Source organism: Paramisgurnus dabryanus, chromosome 21, assembly GCF_030506205.2.
Source record: "Paramisgurnus dabryanus chromosome 21, PD_genome_1.1, whole genome shotgun sequence".
Taxonomy (NCBI): domain Eukaryota; kingdom Metazoa; phylum Chordata; class Actinopteri; order Cypriniformes; family Cobitidae; genus Paramisgurnus; species Paramisgurnus dabryanus.
Genome location: NC_133357.1, coordinates 10,493,806 through 10,517,699, shown reverse-complemented (window position 1 = coordinate 10,517,699; position 23,894 = coordinate 10,493,806). Strand labels below are relative to the sequence as shown.

Sequence of the window (23,894 nt, the reverse complement as noted above, 5' to 3'; positions counted from 1 at the left end):
GAATGGTGATACAAATTAGTATTTAATCTATGTTCCACATACATACCAGAGACTCTAATGTATATTTATGTCTCTGAATTACCTCCATTATGTTGCAATGTTAATAATGTTATGTTCTCCATATTTAGATACTGCCTCATACAAATTATTCTGTATACTTGATATTGTCTAGAATACACATTAGGGTTATTTATTTACCACATTTACACTCATTTGCATGGTAAGGTAATATAGGTAATAAGCAAATGTGAGATTACAGAACATTTTTCCCTAACATTGTTATGTTATGTTTACAATAGGTTTGTACAAAAATTTAAGCTCAAAGGGACTTGTGCCATTTTTAGAATAAAGAGTTTGGTTTGACAGCAACTATAAAAGTAAAACTTTTTTCTAATTTGTGCGTTCTGCATCACTGAACAATGTGCACATCCTGCAGACAAAGCATAATTAGGAGCACCATTAAAAAAGTTGTTTGTAACCATTTCCAATAAGGTTGTATTTGTTAACATTAAATGCATTAGCAGTAAAGGCATTAGCTAACATAGTAGTTTTTGTTTTAGTTGATTAATCTTTGTTAATGCCAATATAGTTATGCATGTTAGTTCATTGTTTATTAATTTTAGCTAATTCATTAACTAATGTTAACAAATACAGTACAAGTATAATTCTTAAATTCGTCATTACTGATTGTTAGACACTCAACGTTTTTACACTTGTGTTTGTATTCACATAATATAAGTGTAATAAATTACACAAATAAGACTTGATTATACAAATTTATACACCAGAGGAATACAATTGGATATAACAGCTGTAAAAACAGACAATTTTACAAACATAAAATATTAATACACATAGACTTTTGGACTAAACACACATGTAATTGTTTCATAATAAATCTTGGTTCTTCTGTATTCATTTGTAAGTCACTCAACACAACTGACATGATTTTGTGGTGCTTTGTAGTACTCTTTGAATCCAGAAAACCTTGACAGAACCTTTTCACATCAAAGATAAATTAAATTGTATGTACGTTGATCAAAGGTGAAGTATTTAGAAGAGTGGTGCAATGTTTTCTATAAATGAGGCGACCAAAACCGTGGTAAGCTGATAACTATAAAAGTTTTTATTAGTTAGGGAATGATGTGATTTTGAAAGAAAGTGGTCGACTTGTCAGGGTGACAGCTAGGAAATGTTGTCTACTTCTCTCTGTAGTAAAGAAGATACATCTTGAGAGGCTCTGGCAAAGGCAGACTGAGGATCCTCTCCCGCAAGATGTTAAAAGGAATATCTGACACCAAAACACTGCCCTCCTTCCTCCTCCCGTTCTCCTCTTGTTCAAAAGCCCTCCTGCAGTCTTCATCATCATCTTCGTTGTCTGATGCTGACTGGTTGTTGTTGTTATCCATGGGTCCAGGGATCAGGCGACTCATAAATAAATAACTGTTGGTAAGCAGAGCGGTATCGCGGGGCTCTCGTTTATGTCTCAGGTTATTTCTTCTCTTGGATCCAGTTCTCCTGGGTAGGGGCATGGACCCAGACCCAGATTTCTTCAGAATTTGCCGGATGCTGATGCGAGCCAAATCCTGGAGACTCCGCACCTCAAACATGACAGCTGGGGAACATGAAACAACATTACCAAATATTTTTGACAAAATATTTGCACATGCATTCATTCAAAAATATTACTATATATTTTACTATACAGTGGAGGAGATGTAGTCTGAGACCAGACCATGTGTGTACACTGTATGTGACTTACGCAATGACACCGCTCTTGGTTTGCCATTTTCCCTGTGTTTTGGGAGCACAAGCGGTGCAAAGGATACAGCAATTATCTTTCTCGTCTCCCATGTGTTATATCCTGTCCGAGTAATTTTAGTAAGCTGAAAAATGACAAATATTAATAAAAAAAAAATGTCTCTCTTTGAAAAGCATTGTACGATTAGTTAGATCATTCACCTTTTCCTCCAGTGGCAATACTAGGATACCCCCAACTTTCAACAACTTCCTCATGTAATCCTCATGTTCTTTCTGGACCCCTGCGCCGCAGTAAACCCTGTCATACTGCTTGGATTCAGGGGCAATCTCCAGACAGTTACCCACCACAAAGGAAGGTTCACAGAAATCAAACCTAGACCAAAAAGATACATGTGACTGAAGAAAAAGACAAACTACACTTAAAACCTAAACCTAAAAATGAGTATTCGTGAAGCGTAAAGATAATTCACCTGTCAAAACTATGACTTGTCTTGATAAAGAAGTCCAGTTTCTGATAAGCATACTCAATAACATCTTCATGCAATTCAACACCATGATTCACACCAAATGGCCCTGAAAATGAGACAGCATGCACAACTCTTCATTTGTGTTACTGCAACAAACTACACTAGTCTACAACACCAACCTATGTCCTGCTGTGTTCTTGAAAGTGGAGGTACTAGAATTTTCTGGTCAAATAACATTAGTTTGACCTAAATTAGGTAAAAATAAGAACAAACTAGCATCCAGATTTTTATTAACTTACCCAGTATGAGTCCCACCATGGTGCTGAGATAGCCCGTGCCACTGCCAAGGTTAAGAAATGACAGGCCAGGCTGTAGATCCAGGGCCTCCATCACCTCAGAGTAGATACAAGGTGCAGAAAGGTGGATGTTGCCATGTCTCCAGGCCAGATCCTTGTAGGCACTGTCACGAAACTCCTCCAGATAGTAATCGGCACGATCAATGGCTCTGAATGCATGTTCGACTAGATCAGAGCGAATGTACTGAGCCTCTTTCAGGTTGTCAATCAACTCGTCGTTGTCCTCACCAGCACTGACCGCACCTCCCATTTTAGCCCTTTTATAAAGGAAAACATACATTGGTATTATTAAGATTATAAGACCGGACACGGAGAACTTTGAGTAGTTTTTTAATTTTTTTAAATGCTGTAAAAATGACAAATGTCAAAAACTGCTCTTGTAAAATTGTCTGAGCTCTCTTTTCAATAAAAAAAGTAAAAAAAAAATTATAAGACACCATTTTATCATTAAACCTCATCTGTGGAATTGTGTAAACTTACAAAATTGCTTGTGCTCTCTTTAAAAAAACATTATTTAAATTAAATATATATATATTTCATGAGGTTATTTATTATATCTAAACCACCTATAGTGCTACAAATAATTTAATGTAAATCTGACAATAAGGGATAATCGCATTTATTTATATCAAGACCAATCCAATCCAAAATACTTGAACTAAATCTATCTATTTGTAATATTCTTTTAAATCAATTACACCCCCCCCCCCCCCCCCCCCCAAAAAAAAATGCTTCGGCAGTGCGCGGACGGTGGCGCTGTTCTGCTGTACACTTTAAAGCTTCCCCGGAGACTCTGTGGCAGAAAACGCATATGTGAGGAACAGTCCCACCAATCACCGCGCGTCTAAAGCCAAACTCACAGGCATGTTGACTTCATGTGGCGCTGCGCAAACTGATCGTCGAAGTACCGCGAGAGCGATTCTAGAGCCCAGCTTTCGAATCGCTCTCGCGGTACTGTGATATCATACGCGTACCGCATAAAGTCAAACGCACCTATTGTTGTACACGGCCACATGTTTGTGTTGAACATCCGGACACTTTTTCTCTCTTCCAGACATAAAAACACATTAAAGCCAGTGATTTTAAATCACGACTCGTCGTTCATTGTGCACGCGAAACTGCAAGTTAAAACGAGTGGCATCAGAAAATGTACTAATGTAATAGTCGTTTAATGATCAAGCGTGAATTTCTTGAATTGTATGATAGCAAACACGACTGGTTAAATGTAATTTGCCTTACCTGCAAAGGAAAGTGGGGGGAAATGAAGGCAAAGACGGGAGAAATAGAGTATTGGTATAATTTAAACTCGTCACAGGAAAAACCTCGACGACTTTACAGTCGACCAAGCGTAATCGAACTTGAACGCAAATTAACGTGTCTTGAACGAATAGCTACTGTCCGTTTAGGTAATCCACTCCTGTTGTTTTATATCTCTGCTTCTGTTCATAAACGCAGACCGCGAGCACTGCTGGATGTAAACATTGCCCAGCTGACTCTCTCTGACGTCACGCAGACGAACTGGAATTTGGGCCACGACGAGCACATGGGTATCCCTTATATTTATACACACTGATATTAAAATACTGTATTGTTTTGTTTTGTCACTGTATAAAAGTTTATTTAAATATGATAATTTTAGTTTAATACTGTCAATCATTTTTTAAATCTTGTTTATCGATTTAATTTGAACAACTGTTGTATAATTTATCAATGTCCTACCAAATGAGCTACATGAACACCGTTATATAATATTATTAATATTTAATATTACAATATAAACTAGAAATCATTTTAAATGTTTTAAAGGAAAGTGTATGCACACTGAAAGTATTCAATTTGTATTGGGGTCAAATATTAACAAGATTTTGTCAATATTAAAAGTACTGGGCTAGATATCTAGTCAAATACATACAAATATATATATATTTAAAATGTTATTGTAAACGTTGAGCCGTCGAATGTGAGTCGCTTTGTATCCAGTAGGGGTCAGCCAAGTATCCTTCTGAAGGAATAAGAAATCTATGATCTCTGGTTTGATAAATATTTCTAGTCATAGGGACCAGTGTTAAATAAAAATATGTTTTTACACAATTACGTCACAAAATCTAAAACACACTCTGTTGTAGGTGATAGAATTCCCATTTATTTTATCAACAATATGGGCAAAGACTATCCATATGCAGCCACCACTAACACAGAGACATTTACAAAATAAATATGCAACAGGATCTCCATTCAATTTGTTCTTAAATACTAAATAAATAACAATAAATACATCATATCTGTTCAACCCACTTCACTCTGGAGGGTGTCAAAATACTTTTATGGAAAACAGAACTCATTAAATAAAGCAGAATATTAAAAAACAATATAAAAATCGTTAGGTAGAAAATATTTGCACTTAAAAAATGAGATTATAAATCTCTGCCTTTAAAATAAATAGTAAGGTTTATAAAACAATTTGCTGTTCATATTCTTAAAATATTGCCTCTTTCACAGCACAGAAGGGCAATGTTTCTCCTCTTAATAACTGTTTAAACGCTGTGTATAGAATCTTGTTTCGTGAAATAAATTAAGTCCATAAATAGACACTGATTAATTAATAAATAAACAAAATAAACCTTAACATGAATAAATAATAAATTAAATGTATACACTTCAAGGACCCAAGTTAAATAGCGGTAATAATAATAATCATAATAAATTACAATAATCACATGACGATGGAACTACAAACTATTCATGGAAGTGCAATCTATGTTCTCAAATACGATAAATATTACTGAATGGAACAAGAGCACATTTACACCAAATATGAGACGACATTATCATACAGGTTTTAAATGTATCAGTGCTGCATACTAATCATATTTTTATAGGGAGGCCATTAATCATGGATTCACCTTCGGACATTACACATAAAAACACTCTGGTGCACACACATACGTAGACTCAACGCCCCAACAGACGTACGACAATCTCTCGACTTATTGTTCACAGCAGCCTCCAAAGCACTGAGAGTAGTAGGAAAGGCAAATCAGTGTCAGTGAGAGTTGCTTTATAAAACAGTAACAAATGCTTTACTCCAAAAAATACCCTCAAAAGAAGATGAGCCAGCTTGGTTTAAGAGGCAAAGGATTGTATCTCATCAAAATTGCTAAGCAGCATAATTTGGAATTGGAATTTGGTCCTTTCATCTGAGTTTCACAGGCCTTCTTCGCTTTAGTAGGAGACCTGAATGTCCTCCGATGCTATTTTAATGTTGTTGGACTGTTTCTGCAACCCCATTGTGTTTCACACCTCGATGCCTTTGACGGCCTGGTTGATTGACTCAAGCAGGGCTCGGTTCTCCGGGTTCTGATAGCACTCTTTATCGGTGAACATGTGGGTGAGTGTGTCCACATAGGTGTCGAAATTCTGTTCGGTGATTGGCTCTTGCTGTAGTAAGCAATAAAATACAGTTTGTTAGGAGAACGGTATGGTAGAAACGACTAAACTGGTATAAATAAGTTTGGTGATTCAATTATTTGTGTAGGCCACAGTTGTTACAACATAATGAGATGCAGTAGACTGACCATCTGTGGTAGACGGATGTTGGCAAGACTGCGGATGAGAGCCTGGCTCAGGCCTGACAGCTCCACGAACATAGCCTCATTCTTCTCCTCAATGAGCTTGTTTTCCTCCTCCATGCTCTTCAGATTCTTCTCCATGGATGAGATCTATAGAGAGATCAAAATATTTAGTTATCATAAACTGAACTGCATGTATCTTGATTGCTCGTGGCATTTATTTAAAAACTTGGTAAAGGCAGACCTGTGTGTGAAGGTTAGCCATGTCTGTCTCCATCTCACAGTTTGATTCATTCAACTCATTGATCTCTTTGTTCATCTGTTTGATGTCCTCATCGTTATCGAGAACTGACGGGATACAAAAACAAAACCCACATTAATAAAAGAACAGAATAGACATATTAGCGAATAAAGTAAACTTAAAGGGATAGTTCACCCATAAATAAAAATTCTGTCATCATTTACTCACTTTCATATTGTTGCAAACCTGTATGAATTTCTTTGTTTTGATGACCACAAAGGAAGATATTTTGAGAAATGTTTCAAACCAAACCCCCGTTCACTTCCATAGTATTATTTAAAGAGTTTGGTTCCAAACTAGCGATAAATGCCATTTTTTTATTAGTCACCGCCAAAATCAGTATTGTATCTGGTCAGTATTAAAAAGTAAATTCTTCATTTTAAGCAAAATCGGATATCCGCTGTGTTATTCTGTCATATTTTCTCCCTTTTTTTCCCTAAACGCGATAAACGCCTGTCCTCCTTATCGGCAGAATGCAAAAAATCCACTCAACAAATCACAGCGCACTATTCCACGCATTGTAAACAATAATGCTGGCGCTTTGAATACACACAGAATCCTAGTTTTCCTCATCTACTTTGTACTTCGTGATCAACAAACAAACAAATACGAAATAATACTTTGATGGCATTGATAAACCTGTGGTAGTTTTCTGTGGCGGGGAAGAAACGTAAGCCATCAAAATCGAATAATTTACGCGAGAGGCACTCAGGTGAAGAAAAAATGCCGGCTGTTGCTTGTTCTCCCGACAGCATCAAGCTTCTGTCATGCTAACACATTGACTCCAGGGGATCTTATGAAAAACGTTCCACTATTTTACGTCAACAAGTCAACGAAAATCGAGCAGGACCATAACATTTTACAGCTGATCGCTTGCGGAAAAAAAAAGTTCAGCGACGATGTCCCAAGGATGACAGCAGCAATGACAGCGTTCTTAATATGACAAAGAAAGTGCTTTTATTAATGCTATTAATTTTTTTTAGAATTAACTAAATGAATATAACATGGCAAAGCTGAATGCACATTTATATATTGATTCAATAGATTTATAGCATTTTGAAAAAAAAATTGTCATGGATTTATTGCATTTTGTGGGAAAAAATATATAGTTTTTATAATAAATATTTGAAAATCAAATCATGAATTTAATTTTTAATTTTATTATAACCTAAAGATACTATGTGAAAGTTTGTAACAAAAAATAGTGGTTTTCATCTTAGAAAACAGATTTTTACTGCGTTTTGGAACCAAACATTTACATTTTTTCCTATTATAGAAGTCAATGGGGCTCATGATCGTTTTGGTTTTAAACATTCTTAAAAATATCTTCCTTTGTGTTCATCAAAACATAGAAATTTATACAGGTTTGTAACAAAATGAGAGTGAGAAAATAATGACAGAATTTTCATTTTTGGGTGAATTATCCCTGTAACTATTTATATTTGAACTCACCGTCACTTGCCCTGAATTTCTTGCTGATGTAGTCATCTCCTGGAAAGCGTGCTCTCTTTTTGTTAGCTGAAGCTCTGGGGCACCCTGATAGACTGAGAACAGATTAAAAAACTTGTTATTGTGAGCTTACATCATCCTTTAATAAGTCTATATTACAAAACAGAGACATTTGCACAGTATTTCCTACAAAACTCAACTCTTGCAGTTCAGTTTCTTGATTAAAGTAATTTGCAAGTCAGAATGTAAATACGATTGTTTTGCTCTGTCCTAAATAAAAATCGTGTCCTCTCTTATAGATATTACTATACTATCACCAGACTGTACCTGCGATGAGTGAGGAAACTGCCATTGGCATGCCCTGATCCATCACATCCTGGCGTGGGGCAGGTTGGGCCCTCAGCCTTGAAGGCTTTCCAGGAAAATGGTGTGCCATTTAACATGCCCTCTTTCTGTCGGCGTGCTGCCAGTGGGCACCCATAAGCACTGCGGTGGGTGGCGTATTTCCCACTGATATGCCCCAGACTGTCACAACCTGGCACTGGGCACCTGCACGGAGGTAAATGATAAACTGGCTGTTAGTTTTGGCAAACTAAATGTGGGATGTTCGTAAAAATAGCACAATGGTTTCTTTTGACAATACGAGTATACATTCTCAAAAATTTACCTGAGAAGCTCAGATTCATCTTTGTCATCCTTAGTTGGAGTGGTTTTAACTCCTCCCTTCTTGGCACGTGGGCATCCAGACAGACTGGTAAGAGAATATATAAAGTTAATGACGGAGCTTTATGAAATACTACATTTGACGTTAGACATTTAATAGGTGAGAAGATTCACAGTGAAAAAACTTAATCTGCGCTTAAATATATATATAAATTAAAAAATCTTTTTAAAAACTTGTTTAAAAGCATGCATCAGGTTTATTTCAATGCACATATTGTATTTATATTAATTTTATGCAATAAAAAATTGCATTTGCACCATTTTTATGAAAGGTAAGACTGAATGGACCTGAAAAATGTCAAGTGGTGTAACCGGAAACTGCGCCAAAGAATGAGAAATATTAAATATTTTATCTACCTTGATGGCATGTAAGCGTAATCATAAAAAAATATTAAAATATGATTTTATTAGTTATTTCTAAATGTAAATTTTAATGTGTTTTTGTAATATTTTTCCTGACATATGCTGAAAACAGCTCTGTTTTCTAAAAACTCTTTGACAAATGATGTCAAAATGAAAAATGTAAGAAAAAAAATCATATTACACTAAACTACATGATTTTATTTTATTCCACATTTTTTTATATATTTTCATTTAAAAAATACTAGTTACACCAATTGACACAGACCAGTTACACCACATTGACATTTTTGCAATTATCCCCCAAATATTTTTTCTAAATGAAATAAAACCAGAAACCACTACATTGACCCTTATGTAAAACATATAAAATGATATGCCAGTGGGTAAGAAAAATAAACCTAAGAGTATTCTCTAACATACTTCTTAAATAAATTTTGTTATAAGGATGATTATCTATTCAGTGTTCCTGTAGCTCAATTGGCAAAGCAAGTTGCTTTGGATAAAAGTGTCTGCCAAATGCATAAAATATACGTAAATAAATGTATCTACTATAAAACTGAATATCAAAAATATGTAATCTCTCCCCAAATAGATGTGAAGGGTAAATGTGATGTAAGATTTTAAAACTGTACCTTCTATGGGAAGCATAGTTTCCAGTAATGTGGCCTGATCCATCACAACCTGGCGTAGGACATCTGAAGGTTGAGAGAAAATAGATAGAGGGACATACAGAAAAAAGTGAGCGAGAGATACAGTACTAGCGTGGAAAAATACCCTGCTATTATTATCATCAAACTGTACTGTACACTCTAAGAAAGGATGTGTTCATTTTTCTACATATTTTGTGTAATGCTATTCAACACATTATGTGTTAATTTTGTGTTAAAATAAAATACAAATAACACAAAATGTGTTGTTCCCATTAAAACAGAGATGTGTGTATTCTGGGACAATGCATTTAGGGTGTTTGTTTTTAATACATCCAGTGTAGATCAAAATAAACAGTTAACATTTATGAGTTCACTGTTTGCTGATTTTCAGCTACACAAAAAAAATGATTCATTCAATTTACTCAATTTTTATGGTAAGTGGTTGCAATCAATTTATTTAAGCTACATTTAAAAAAAAATACCCCAAAAAATTGTTTAAATGTAGCTTCAATAAATTGCAACCACTTACCTTAAAAAAATGAGTAAATTGAATGAATAATTTTTTTTCAGTGTAGTTTGGTGCATATCTGTTACACAGTCCCTTGTGAAAGTGATTACTGGATCAAAGATCATAAGAGTGACCAGCAAAAGAGACAGTAAAGACAGTACTCAATAAGCAGATATTCAGTATAGAGTCAAGTTAAAGCAGTAATCGGTAAAGTTGAGGGCTCATTAGAGGAAAAATAGACGTACTTGAGTTCAGCAGTGTGGGCAGCCATGAGGGTCCGAAGACTTTTATCAGCAAGGGGACAACCAGAGAGACTGAAGAGCGGTAGAAAAGCAGCAGGTAGAAAGGGTAGAAGATTGAAAGAGGATATAAGATTGAATAAGGAATTACCACCACATATTGTAGCTAGGTATACATTAATGTTTGGTGAAGTTTAAGCAGTACATTTACATTTCATCAGCTTTTAAAGATGTAACTCAGGAAAAAAATAATGAGATAAAATTAATAATGAATTAATAGTTGCTTGGTTAGTTAGATAGGTAGTTAGCTAGGTTGGTTAGTCAACTAATTAGGTATTTGGGGAACTGCTAGTTAGGGTCATGGATGAACTAACTAAGAAGATATTTGGGTAAATGTTAGTTAAAGGTATGGATAAAGTATACAAGGCTGTATGGCTTAAAAAATAGGACTGTTAAAGTCGCCAAGTGAAAGGAACTGAAGTAGAGTTGAAAAAGGGATGAAAACATATAATAAAGGAAAAAGAAAACAGAAGAAAACAAAAAGAATATCTTGTAACATTCGCCATACCTGCGGTGAGATGCATAGTTCCCGGTTATATGTCCACTGCCATCACAACCTGGGGTGGGACATCTAAAAAGAGAAAGAGGATGATGTTACATTCCGGGTTAAATTATTCTAGTTTTTCCGGCAATCCGCAATGCTGCCGCTATTATCCACCTTAACCTACCCATATTTGAGAGGTGATATGGTAGGATGAAAGTTTTTTTGTTTGTTTGTTTGAAAGCAGAGGGTCTGTTCTTTATTTTATATATTGTGAGTTGATATATTTAAAAAAGAACATTTTCTGGAAGGCATTAAAGTTTTGTAAAAATCATCAAGAATGCTGGCGCTATCTGGCAACTTTTTTTTAAAACGCTGGCGGGAAAAGAGTTTAAATTTCTGTGGTAGTAATTTGCTGCTGGACACTCACAGCAAAACCTCCTTCTTGCAGTCCTTAGGCTGGAACTTGACTTTGAAACTGGAGGTGGTGACCTCACCAGGGTACTTCCTATCATCCAGGCTTTCCTGAGTGCCATCATCATCTTCTCCATCAGAGGAGGCATACGAGTGTGTGGTGTACTCAATCTGAGAACATTAGCGCATCGAAAAGTAAGGACTGTGACGGCCCAATTATAGATGTATCTCACCACACTTGCTGTTATAAAATAAATGGTATTTACCTCTTCTGGCTCCTCCTCTTTTTGTCGGTTCGACTTGGTGTAGTCCAGAGGCCCCTCCCACTCTTCTTGTTTGTAGGTGTGGCTTGAGTGGGGCGAGGTGACACCATGGTGTTGAGAAGATGATGATGAGGATGAGGAAGGGTCTGGGGACGTCACTCCTTCCATTTTGGGTTTCTTCATGCTGAGGTCTAAGGTGCCGTTCTCATCAACTTCAATCTCCATGTCCTGGATTGAAACAGGACGATTTGTAAGCGATATAAAAATAATAATTTCTGCTTTGTAGACCTGTCACGTGAAAAAAGCTAGACTCAATGACTGATAGGTACACAAGGACGGGTACACACCTTGCTGTTTTGATCTGGCTGTCTGGTGCTGAGGTTTTCTGGCCTCTCCCAGCAGCGGGTGGACAGGTTGAGAATGGCAGTGGCAGCCATGTGAGCGGCTTCAGCGTCGTGGGTATAGTCGTACCCGCTGGAGGTGGAAGAGGAGCTGCTTTTGGTGTAGCCTCCGGACAGGCTGTGGCTCGGGGATGGGGCTTTGGGGAATGGTTTAGCTGTTAATAGGAATGAAATAAGAAAATTATTTGATAAGTTGCTTGCTTAGGAAAACCACACCATTTAAAATCCATATGCATGTGATTAGTATATGTGATCCACAAAATCAGTCATAAAGGCTTTCCATTGATGTAGGGTTTGTTACTGTGGGTTCACACCAGAGGTGAGTTCAACAATTTGCATGAGTAGATTACATACAAAGTCAATGCAAATACGCGATCAGACGCGTCCTCGTGTGGGGCAATGCGAATGACGCGATATGGGCGGCGCGTTTGCCGCAAAAACATGCACCATTCACCTCAAACGTGTCTTTGCCCAAGTTAAAATATTCAACTCGAGCAAAAAATTTGCATGACACGAAGTTTAATCCTGCGAGTAATCTAGACTAAGAAACGCGTTTGGTGTGTACATAGCATTAGGATACAGGAAATTATTTGGCTTGCCCCTTTGGTTACAACTATTTGAAAATCTGAAGTCTGAAGGTGCAGAAAATCTTAATATTGAGGAAATCTGATTTAAATTTGTCCAAATTAAGTCATTAGCAATACATATTACTAATAATAAATACATTTTTGATATTTATGGTAGGAAATTTACAAAATATGTTAATGGAACATGATCTTTACTTAATATCCTAATGATTTTTTGCATAAATTATTTTTGACCCATACAATAAGTGTTTCTCAATGTCAAGGAAGGATCCTCGGAAGCCAGAATTTCGAGGATGCTACGTCATCGACATCCATCGAAGGACTGTTCCAATGTCGAGGATCCTCGGAATTTCAACCAAGGACTGAGTCCTTCTTTCGAGAAATATCCCATATACAGGAAAGGAACCATATGTGTATCCTTTGCGCTCTTCGCACTTTCAAATCACCCACAATCCTATGCACGCAGCACCAAAAGCTCACCTTTTCACTGACGTAATTATGCAATGACGTGCACTTGCTAGCCTGTTCCATTTACGTGTTCTTCGAATGCTAAAGAGGAGCCTCGCCTAGCCTCTGAAGTAAGTGACTTGTAAGGACCAGTCCTGCCAAGAAAGTATCCTTGACATTGAGAAACACCTAATGTATTGTTGGCTATTGCTAAAAATATACCCATGCTACTAATGACTGTGGTTTTGTGGTCCAGAGTCACGTATGTGCTTTTTATACAGTACATAAGGACAGAATCCTTACATTTGAAGGCTTTAGGTGAGGTTTCGCTGGTGGGCAATTTGGGGGCAAGCATGCGCTTACCAAACACCTGCACATCGAAGCTTGCATAGTCGAAAGACACCTTGGAATACTTCTCCAGCTCCTTGGCCAGGTTAGCCCGAGGGGTGGCTGGCATTGCATTGGGCCTGTAGCTGCCATACTGAGGGATCTCCAGCTGTTTTACAAAACACATTGGCCTGCAGAAAAAAAGAAGTAAGACTGTGAAGATCACTCTAAAGATTACTTAAAAGATAGTCTTCTTAAAACTATTTCTTAGAGTATTAAAGTGATAGTTCACCCAAAAATACAAATTCTGTAATTATTTACTCAACCACATGTTACCTAACCTGTATGGGTTTTTTCTTCTGTTTAACGCAAAAAATATATACACTCACCTAAAGGATTATTAGGAACACCATACTAATACTTTGTTTGACCCCCTTTCGCCTTCAGAACTGCCTTCATTGAATCACCTATATTGCTATCCTTTATTGATAGGATAGCATCTTGCAGTTCAAAGAGATTTGTGTGATGCACATCCACCACATCCCAAAGATGGTCTATTGGGTTGAGATCTGGTGACTGTGGGGGCCATTTTAGAACAGTGAACTCATTGTCATGTTCAAGAAACCTATTTGAAATGATTCAAGCTTTGTGACATGCTGGAAGTAGCCATCAGAGGATGGGTACATGGTGGTCATAAAGGGATGGACATGGTCAGAAACAATGCTCAGGTAGGCCATGGCATTTAAACGATGCCCAATTGGCACTAAGGGGCCTAAATTGAGCTAAGAAAACATCCCCCACACCATTACACCACCACCACCAGCCTGCATAGTGGTAACAAGGCATGTTGGATCCATGATCTTATTCTGTTTACGCCAAATTCTGACTCTACCATCTGAATGTCTCAACAGAAATCGAGACTCATCAGACCAGGCAACATTTTTTCAGCCTTCAACTGTCCAATTTTGGTGAGCTAGTGCAAATTCTAGCCTCTTTTTCCTATTTGTAGTGGAGATGAGTGGTACCCGGTGGGGTCTTCTGTTGTTGTAGCCCTTTGGCCTCAAGGTTGTGCGTGTTGTGGCTTCACAAATGCTTTGCTGCATACCTCGGATTTCAACGAGTGGTTATTTCAGTCAAAGTTGCTCTTCTATCAGCTTGAATCAGTCGGCTCATTCTCCTCTGACCTTTAGCATCAACAAGGCATTTTCCCACAGGACTGCCGCACACTGGATGTTTTTCCCTTTATCACACCATTCTTTGTAAACCCTAGAAATGGTTGTGCGTGAAAATCCCAGTTACTGAGCAGATTGTGAAATACTCAGACCGGGCTGTCTGGCACCAACAACCATGCCACGCTCAAAATTTGCTTAAATCACCTTTCTTTCCCATTCTGACATTCAGTTTGGAGTTCAGGAGATTGTCTTGACCAGGACCACACCCCTAAATGCACTGAAGCAACTGGCATGTGATTGGTTGATTAAATAATTGCATTAATGAGAAATTGAACAGGTGTTCCTAATAATCCTTTAGGTGAGTGTATATTTTGATATAAAGATGGTAAGCACACAGTTGACTTCCATAGTAGTCAATGGATACCGTTAACTGTGTGCTTACCATCTATGATCAAAAGATCTTCTTTTGTCTTCAACCGAATAAAGAAACTCATATAGGTTTAGAACAACATGAGGGTGGGTAAATTATGACATAATTTTTTTGGGTGTAAACTGTCCCTTTAAGGAACCAGCTAAAGACATACCTGAGGACTCTGTCTGAGTTTGAACTTCCAGTGGATGGATCGCTGATAGAGGTCTGAGACTGTGGCTGCTTTTCATAGGTCTTGTGTTTTCCTGCGGCAGCAATCGGGCAGCCAGATAGACTAAAAGAGTGAGAAAATGTACGAAACAAAACATTATGGTTATTAGAATAGAATAGAATAGAATAGAATAGAATAGAATAGAATAGAATAGAATAGAATAGAATAGAATAGAATAGAATAGAATAGAAGTGTAAAATAGGGGCAGTACCTGCGATGTGTGTTACGATTGCTGTTGACATGTCCCTGACCTGTGCATCCAGGTGTTGGACACTTCAAAACGTTCTCATGCATTGCCAAGACTGGGACCAAAACAGAGACGAAAATAAGTATAAATACGAATATAAGTATAAATGTTACACAAAGCATATAGTATTCATGCAAGAAATGCTTACTCTCTGGAGGGATTCGATCTTTGTGTGGGCACCCGGAAAGGCTGCGGTGGTGTGGGTACAGTCCAGTCACATGACCTGTCCCATCACACCCTGGAGTGGGGCACTTGATTTCCTTCTTATCTGATCTAGATCCTTCTATGTCCAAGAGTGAGATGGGAGACATAAAGCACATTAGGTTGACTTGTCTTGAACACATGCATGATGGTACACTACTATTCTGGACATTTCACTGTAAGTTTAAATGCATCAACATTTCTGTTCACCTTTGCTGTAGTATCCTCTGCGACCTGTGACGTCCATGATTTTACCCGACCTATCCTCTGGACTGTGGTACAATTGTTGCCCAGGAGAGAGGCTCTCATCGGAGCTGCGCCCTATCTGCTCGGCTTTCAGTGCAATGGCCTGTTCCAGCAGTCCCAGGTTACCCCGTGTCATGTCGTATGTCTCTGAGTCATCCGTAACGTCTGACCTCTGTGACATGCTATCTAAGTCGTCATCTTCATCTATCTCTTCCTCTTCTCCATCATCTTCCTCCTCTTCTTCTTCTTCCTCTTCTTCTCCATCCGAGCCCAGCTCGATAACCACAGTGGGCGAGTCTTTATCTGAACCGTCGTCTTCGTCGTCATCCTCCTCCTCATCGTCTTCACCAAGAGGGTGGTTTGGGATGCTGTGTGTAATCACGTGCGGTTCTAATTCCTGAGCTAAAGTGGTGACCGGGGCAGTTAAGGAGTTAGAAGGAGCCTGTTCCTCCTCTTCATCACCTTCTACGTCATCATCTTCGCTGTCCTTCTCTGTCTCCTCGGTCTCTTTGGTCTGGACTTTGCCAAAGTCTCCACTATAGTATTGGTGGTCTAAGTTGTTCTTCTGGCTGGAACATTGCGTTTCCTCTTCTCCCTCCTCCTCTTCATCTTCGTCTTCCTCTTCTACTGTTTGCACAGGCTCATCTGTCTCTTTCAGTTGTTGGGTCACTCTTTCCTCTTCTGTAATTTCTTCTGCTTCCTCCTCTACCTCTTCTTCCCGAGCCTGAATATCAGTGGCAACCTGAAGACCCTCTTCAGGATCGCTGTCCATGGTGATTTGTTGGATGGGTGCATCCTCAGCATTTTCCGGCATTTTCTCACTTTCAGTCTCTGGTTCTGGACTTGAAGCATCTCTAACAGGTGACTTTTTCTCGTCTGGATCTACTACAACTAAGGAAACAATGACAAATGATTCTGTCATCATTTACTCACTCATATGTTGTTACAAGCCTGTATAAATGTCTAGGAATCAAATCAGAAGCCCGTGATTTCCATAGTAGGAAAATATATATTTTGGAAGTTAATGGGGCTTCTGATCTTTTCAAATCCTAATGACTAATACCTCTCATCATATCTAATAGTTTAGTAGCCATGAACCCACCTGTCAGTGCTTCAGATGTCGATGTGTCTTCCTTCGCGTCAACCTCTTTATCAACAATGTCCTCTTCAGACTCCGCCCCTTCATCTTTTGTTTCCGTTTCACTGTTTGTGTCACTGTCTGCATTGAACCCATCATCCATGGCCAGCTTAAGAGGGTTGGGCTTCTTTTTGGAGGGTGGTTGATTTTCCTCTGCCTCCTGAAGTTTTCTTTTCTTAGCTAATGGACAACCCAATGCACTAGAAGGTATAGAGTTGAAAGATTAGGTCCAGTTTTTCCATTCCTGGCTTTAGTCCCAGCTCTTATGACAGACAAATCTTACTACAAACCTTCTGTGCCGTGCGTATTTTCCACTGACATGTCCTAAGCCGTCACATCCTGGCGTAGGGCAGCTGTTAAACAAAGATGCTAATTAGATATGTTTAGAAAGATGAAAGTTTAGTAGTCTTAATAAATATAAGGAGTACAGCATAACAGCTCATGATCTCACCTGTATTCTTGTCCGACGAGCTCAAGAGGAACTAATTTATGGATGGAGATAAAACAGCCATGTCAGTCATTAAAATAGTAAAGACAATTAAAGTGTCAGCCGCAATATATGCATTTTAGGTAGTTCTCACCTCTGATGCCTTTTGAGCGAGTTCTTGTGCGCTTCTCATCTGCGTCTTGGCTCATCTGGAACACATACACATGATCAGACCTTTATTAGGCACAATATATTTATCATGGATTTTATATATTATTATGTTTAGGCTATACTATAAACTACCTATATCAAAAGAGTATAATTTCACTGTTCATTTCCTTTTCAAATTGTCTTATTGATTTAAACTAGATATTGATTTAGATATTGATTTAAACTCAATCCATATACAGCCTGTGATTTTATCCCCAGATCTGAAAAGGTCTGAATTTAGACACATGAGTAGCCCTGAATCCCATTATATGCTTTGAAAGTGTAAATGAATGATGCACATCCAATTGGTTGTGATGGGGAAGTGAAATACAAGACAAGGGAGAATGAGAAAGAAAGACACGGAAATAGAGAAAAAAGAAATTTGAAACTGACAATAGGCAGAGAAATGAACAGTGGAGGTACTGTATTTGGAGCCTGTTTGTTTTGTCATAGCAATTATTTCCACTATAAGACATCAGCTTTTGTTTAAAAACGGCTGATGATCAGGGCACATTATATTTTCCCCTAAATTTAAGAATGGCATGATGAGTTTGTATGATCTCCACTTCTAGAGTTTCACAACATAATACTTTAAACAATGAGTTAAAAGCAAAACTATCGGTATCTATCACTTTCTGTAGATGTCATTCAAGTAATCAAGGAATCAGCACAGAAATTTTGTATTGGTGCATCTCTAGAATAAATGTATATGCACACACACACACACACACACACACACACACACATAAAATGTCTTACTTTTATTTTCTTAATCCTCCTGTTCTCCCAGCTGCTGATTCTGTCCCCTCGTGTCCACCTCTGGTTCAGCAGCTGCCCCCTAAACTCATTCTCTAATGAGAGAAAAATTTAAAGAGACACAAGAATTTTAGCCATATTGTTTATGTTTACATAAGAGAAACTGCAAAGTGCATAACAAAATTGTTGGAAGATTCCTATGAAGGTTTTTCAGAGTTGTTCATTGTGTGAATTGTGTACTAACACTATGACCCAGAGGAGCCCACATGAAGTATAGTAGGCTAGTTAGTAAACTGTAGTATAGGTTACTGTAGTATTCTATATTAAAATACAGTAATTATTTTATAGTATACTACAGTAAGGTTCAAAAACATCATGTAGTAGGAATTTTAGGCCTACTACAGTTTACAAATACTAGCTACATCATTTTTTTCATGTTGGAGAGTCCTGCCCCCCCCCCTTCTTAATTTTTAAATTACATAAGTTTGATTTAAATATGCAGTGAGCGAAACATCAAGCAAACACACAAACTGATGCTTGTGGAGCAGTTGGGACCCTGCGAAAAAGCAAACAAATCTCCACTTGTAATGCAGAGTCACACACAAGTGTGACATCGTTTATTATTATTGTTAACATAATTTTCAATGGGGTGACAAAGATGAACATCCCTAATTTGGAAGCAAGCGTTCCCCAACAGCCCCCTGAAGTCACATACACTTTGGACACTAAATGGGCTTTCAACAGTAGGCCGCGTGCCTTCATGGGCCTGGTGTTGATTATACACCCAGCCGCGACCCAGCTGTTTATTTAAGGTCGTCATTACGTGTAGTCTGATTACGTTTTATTTTGCACCTGGTGCTCAGCTACAATGCACGCACGCACGCGCACGCACAATCACACACACAGGGAATTCCCAAGAGAACCGCAACAATTTCAGCACTTGCGGACGTGACTGAGTGAGCAATACGCATCACAAACACTTTATTTTAACTCGGTGTTCCGCATCTACATTACATTAGCCTACATTTACGCATTTGGCAGACGGTTATCCAAAGCGACTCACAGTGAATTCAAAGTATGTATTCTTATCAGCACATGTGTTCCCACATTATTGAAGTCTATTTAGTGTGGAGTCGATTTGGGGGAAAACCAGTTAGAGCTTATTTTTCCATTTATACCCATGCATCTATGAATTGGGCCTGCGGAGTGATTCATAAGGGATAAATGCATTTACGTTTAAGTAAAATGTTTGAGGTAACATGAGTTGAGTTTCTTTTGTCCCGCTAGGCTCTTGCCTTTTAAAAAAATCACTAGGATGCTGCGCAAGTGCGCATAACCTCTTCACCACGCCTTACACGATAAGCCAAACCCTCCGCCTTTCAAGACTGTACACTGTTAAAGTAAAAATACTCGTCTGTGAAACTCTTCTCGACTGTGAAAAAATACGTAGTACACGAAATAAATACGTCTACAGGACCGGTGGCCTCCACCTGACTGTATTTCTTAAACGTATTTTATTTAAATTTCACGAAATTTACACGTAAAACTCTATAATATAACGTCGGTAGCATGGTTTGTAGTATAACGGAAGTGTTTAAAGCAATTTAAACCTACAGAGGTCCTAAAACATGCATCAGTAAATATATCGACATCAATTTGAATTCAAAACGAAACAAATTGCGATCATCTTATAGGTAATTGTGTATTATTATGTAGGCCTGGTCTGAAGTAAACAGATGGCTCGCTCGCATTGTTTTGTTTCTCCAAAATAACGCACGCGATACAAGACCATTAAAACTAAACAAAACATATGCTGCTTGTCCGTTGCTGAAAGGTTTCTAATAACTACTATTGTATTCACTGCCACAAAATACAATGAATTTAAAGATAGGCTTTGACTTACTATGAACAAACTTTCGATATATTTGCTTTCAAACTTTAACCGTATTTCAAATGCGTTTATAAACAAGCACGCTAAACGTAAAATTATTTATTTACATCTGAAAACTAAAAAACGGACATATTTGTTATAGAGATGAAATAGAGGCCCTATTAAGTTTATATGCTTCTTGAAGATAAATCCGCCACATAAAAGGCAGTACAATTACCAAAACATTTTGTAAAAGCGTTTTTACACATTACGATTGTGATCAAAACAATTATTACAGAAGATGAAATGTTGCGAAATGTAAACACGATGAAATGACACTGCTTCTTTAAGAGATTACAAGCCCGGCGTCCATTTGGCTTCAAGAGTAACGGATATAAAAAACTAGAATCCCTTTATGAACATTGAATTTGACATACATTTAACATCAGCTTTCAAAACAGCAAAACAAGATATAAATACCATATGCAAACGCTTTCCATTAACGGTGTTTTTCAGCAATTTACGATCGGCCTCTTGCTCTTTGTAGGCTCTGTCTGTTAACTTCGGTGTTGTGCACCTCCCCATTCAGTCGTTAAAAACCTCTAATATTTCGCACCGGATCAGCCCCAAACCTCTTCATGTTGTAAGAAAGGCACGTATATCCTTTAATCGGCGAGTAATGTTGCCAGAAATGTTACAAAAATTATTTCTCCGTGCGCTTTGTCGGCGAAAACGATATTGACTTACCTTTCGCTCACAGGCCCATTGTCCACCCCTCCTCTACCCTGCGCTGTGACATCATCATCATAGTAAATCATGTACAACACAAGATGGAGAGAGGGTCCCTATTGACCCCCACCCACCCGATATTAAAACACATACACACACACACACACACACAGTAGATTTTGACATTAAGGGAAAGTCATTTGACTCACACGTCAGCAGCTAACTATATTGACTTTTTATCGAAAGTAGAAAAAATGTAGCGTGTTAGTTTTTGTTAATTTAGCTTTTTATAAAATAAAACAAAATTCTCTAAAATCTGGGAGCATTTCGTGCTTTCATGAGTCCTGCTGAAAGTTCAGCACCCAAGACAGCGCTGTTTCAGTACCATGGACAACAGCACCATCCGTGACAGAGCGCTGTTTTCAGCGCCCACAGAATCGTGTTACAATGGATCCTCCGAATATACATTTACGCTTTTTTTTACGCAATATGCAGCATTTTAGCTAAACACTTTATCAGTAAGTGTAATTCTGGAAATGAACCTATGTAATTTACGTTGCTTACGCAATGCTCTATATGAACTACAGGAGCCGAATAGCCTCCATTTAAATAGCCTAAGTTACACAACCAAAAAGCAAGCAGTTTAATTTCACCATTAAAACTAGTTTTGCCTTTACATAAGATAAGATATTCATCTGACTATTGTTGGCTGATACACGATAATATTAATCATGAATACATTTCACGCATGAAGTGTCCGACTGGGTCTATTTTTTCTTGCGTAATGAAACATATTTTTGCTTCAAAAGCGTGAACTACTTTATAATTTTTCACAAGCCTAACAACGTGACCTAGTTCTGTGAAATGTGATCACATTAATTGGATCCGTCTCGGTAGACAGTTCAAAACAATATGATGTTGTAAAATTTGTCAGCAAAATATAAATATGAATAACGTTATATATATTCTTAACTCATATAACCAGACCAGTGAGTAAAAACTAGAATATGCAGTTATTCTACATTTAAAAAACTTAGACCTGCTAAAAAACTTGGAAGGGGTGGCGGGGGGTGGGGCTCTTAACTCAAAAAAGTTTCGGATCGTTTATGAAGCTGGCAAAAGCCTTTTGAGAGTTTTGCATATTTAATGAGACCCAAGTTCTTCGGTTACCAGCTGGAACTTTGCTTAGCCCTCGTCCTAAAGTTTCATACAGATGGATGACCCAGCATACAATTAAAGCCACAGTCTGTTCCCACCGGCCAGACATTGTGTATAAATATTACATAGGACGCCAGCTGAGCACAACACCACGGAATCCCCCCCATAGCCAGATGGACTGATCCGACAGTGTCCCTCCCTAATACAAAAGTTTTAATATGCCAGAAGTCCGACAGCCTAAGAGTTTAAAGCACAACTCCATCTGGGAGACAAAAGTTTTCTTTGTTCCAAAACAGTCGGGGTAGGGATTCAGTTTAGCAAGTTTAAAGCCTACAAAAACTAGTACTTGGGTACACGTTCGTCAAAACAGAATGTGTAAGTGTTTTAACGCAACATCTCTCCTGTCGACTAGCTATTATATCAAATCTTAAAATGAAAGTAAAACAACGCACGAAAACAACATGTGCCTGCCAGCCAAGGTAAGTTTAAATTCTCTAAGAAATAATCAGTCAACAAATGCCAAATTTATCATCTCTGCTTTTTATAAATTAGATTTATTATTTAAATTATTCTAAGTAACAATCAGAGAAGTTTTAGCATAAACACATTATCAAAACCACGCGCACCACCTCTGATCGTAGCATGACACGAGGAAAAGAAACTAGTTCAGAAGTAAAGACAAATCGAGGACTTACCGAGAAAACTTTTACACAGCTTCATCTTTGCGGTGATTTCTTCTCCTTTGTCACCGCAAAACTCTACTCAACTTCATTACAGAGAAAGTTACTTTAAAGAAAACTTACAGTGGTGGGCGGTCTTATTTTGCTTTCTGTGCGTCCTCCAATCAGATGCCGCCGGGTTCTTTTTGTTTCCCGCAAGGAGCCAATCAGGACGCGTCTCCCTAGCAGTGTCCCCAAACAATGACCTCTGAAAATGAAAACAAAAGCTTGTCTTGTGCGCCTACAGTCATGTGTCAAGACTCATGACGAAGTCCATTTCTTTTAAAACAACTGCAAAACTTCAAATTGAAAGTTAGTTTATATTATATCTAAAATATTTAACCACTTTAAAATGCGTTTTTGCATTTCCTCTAAAATATACATTTTAATACACACAATCAAAACGAGCATAGCCTGGAGTTATTGTTTCCTTAGTTTAGTTTAGTTTTAAAGATGCTGAAAGTTCTTTTTTTACCCAGTGATCCAGGATTTCATTTGGTTGGGCAATGTGTTGTGCAAATGTAATTGGTTCAATCCCAAGGAACACACATACTGATAAAATGTATAGACAAAATGCACTGTAAGATCTTTATGCTTTAGATAAAAGTGTTTAACAAATTCAAAATTTGACTGTAACTTAATCATATTTATTTAATTTTTTTTTAAGTTTTTGCAATGTTTCTTAAATATCCCCAAAAATCCCACAGTCTATAAATCAGGGTATCAGTTAATCAATGAAATCTCATGCCCTCAGTCAAGGCACTCTCTTTCTCTCCCAAACTCAATCTGTGCTGTCTGGTGCACCTCTCCCCCACTCTCTCCACTGTCAGGCCAGTGTGAAGGCATATGTGCTGGGTTACTGCTGGAGCACGTAGGCCTCTTCACATGAGCTGAAGTCTTACCCCCCCATGACAGATGGACCTGCTGATAATGATGCTGAGAACCCCCCCCCCCCATCCACCAACTTGCTGTTGCCAGGGAAAGGAGGGGAACCATTAAATGTATAGAAGAAGC

At 37.9% G+C, this 23,894-nt stretch overlaps 2 protein-coding genes across 7 annotated transcripts; both read right to left on the bottom strand.

Moving 5' to 3' along the window:
- Positions 1-162: 162 nt before the first annotated feature.
- On the bottom strand, positions 163-3,974 carry pcmtd2a (protein-L-isoaspartate (D-aspartate) O-methyltransferase domain containing 2a). The gene is made up of 6 exons (XM_065285517.2): positions 3,824-3,974; positions 2,528-2,841; positions 2,232-2,334; positions 1,963-2,134; positions 1,763-1,886; positions 163-1,615 (listed from the first exon to the last, which is right to left on the bottom strand). The coding sequence occupies exons 2-6, from the start codon at positions 2,832-2,834 to the stop codon at positions 1,200-1,202; spliced, it is 1,122 nt and encodes a 373-aa protein (XP_065141589.1). The 5' UTR covers positions 2,835-2,841; positions 3,824-3,974; the 3' UTR covers positions 163-1,199.
- A 745-nt stretch (positions 3,975-4,719) lies between these two features.
- myt1a (myelin transcription factor 1a) lies at positions 4,720-22,986 on the bottom strand. Of its 6 annotated transcripts, none has more exons than XM_065285510.2 (23): positions 22,857-22,986; positions 18,408-18,499; positions 17,593-17,647; positions 17,463-17,493; positions 17,302-17,364; positions 16,976-17,211; positions 15,838-16,764; positions 15,575-15,709; positions 15,391-15,481; positions 15,123-15,242; positions 13,343-13,557; positions 11,952-12,160; positions 11,608-11,832; positions 11,358-11,512; positions 10,955-11,017; positions 10,393-10,461; positions 9,622-9,684; positions 8,571-8,654; positions 8,231-8,452; positions 7,907-7,998; positions 6,398-6,501; positions 6,160-6,303; positions 4,720-6,022 (listed from the first exon to the last, which is right to left on the bottom strand). In XM_065285510.2, exons 1-23 carry the CDS (start codon positions 22,879-22,881, stop codon positions 5,879-5,881), a joined length of 3,564 nt encoding a protein of 1,187 aa, XP_065141582.1. In that variant the 5' UTR covers positions 22,882-22,986; the 3' UTR covers positions 4,720-5,878. The 6 variants fall into 6 exon arrangements, with proteins under 6 accessions (XP_065141582.1, XP_065141583.1, XP_065141584.1 ...); XM_065285511.2 differs by having other exon boundaries at positions 15,575-15,706; XM_065285512.2 differs by having other exon boundaries at positions 13,403-13,557; positions 22,857-22,985.
- Positions 22,987-23,894: the final 908 nt, after the last annotated feature.

Excerpts from the sequence above, each read along its gene's own strand:
- pcmtd2a (XM_065285517.2), bottom strand. The coding sequence starts at position 2,834 with ATGGGAGGTGCGGTCAGTGCTGGTGAGGACAACGACGAGTTGATTGAC. Across the intron at positions 2,135-2,231 it reads ACAAGTCATAGTTTTGACAG|GTTTGATTTCTGTGAACCTT; the intron begins GTGAATTATCTT and ends TTTTTGGTCTAG. Across the intron at positions 1,887-1,962 it reads TATTGCCACTGGAGGAAAAG|CTTACTAAAATTACTCGGAC; the intron begins GTGAATGATCTA and ends GTCATTTTTCAG.
- myt1a (XM_065285510.2), bottom strand. The coding sequence starts at position 22,881 with ATGAAGCTGTGTAAAAGTTTTCTCG. Across the intron at positions 17,365-17,462 it reads CTCGTCGGACAAGAATACAG|CTGCCCTACGCCAGGATGTG; the intron begins GTGAGATCATGA and ends TTTGTTTAACAG. Across the intron at positions 6,502-7,906 it reads GAAATTCAGGGCAAGTGACG|TTCTCGATAACGATGAGGAC; the intron begins GTGAGTTCAAAT and ends GTATCCCGTCAG.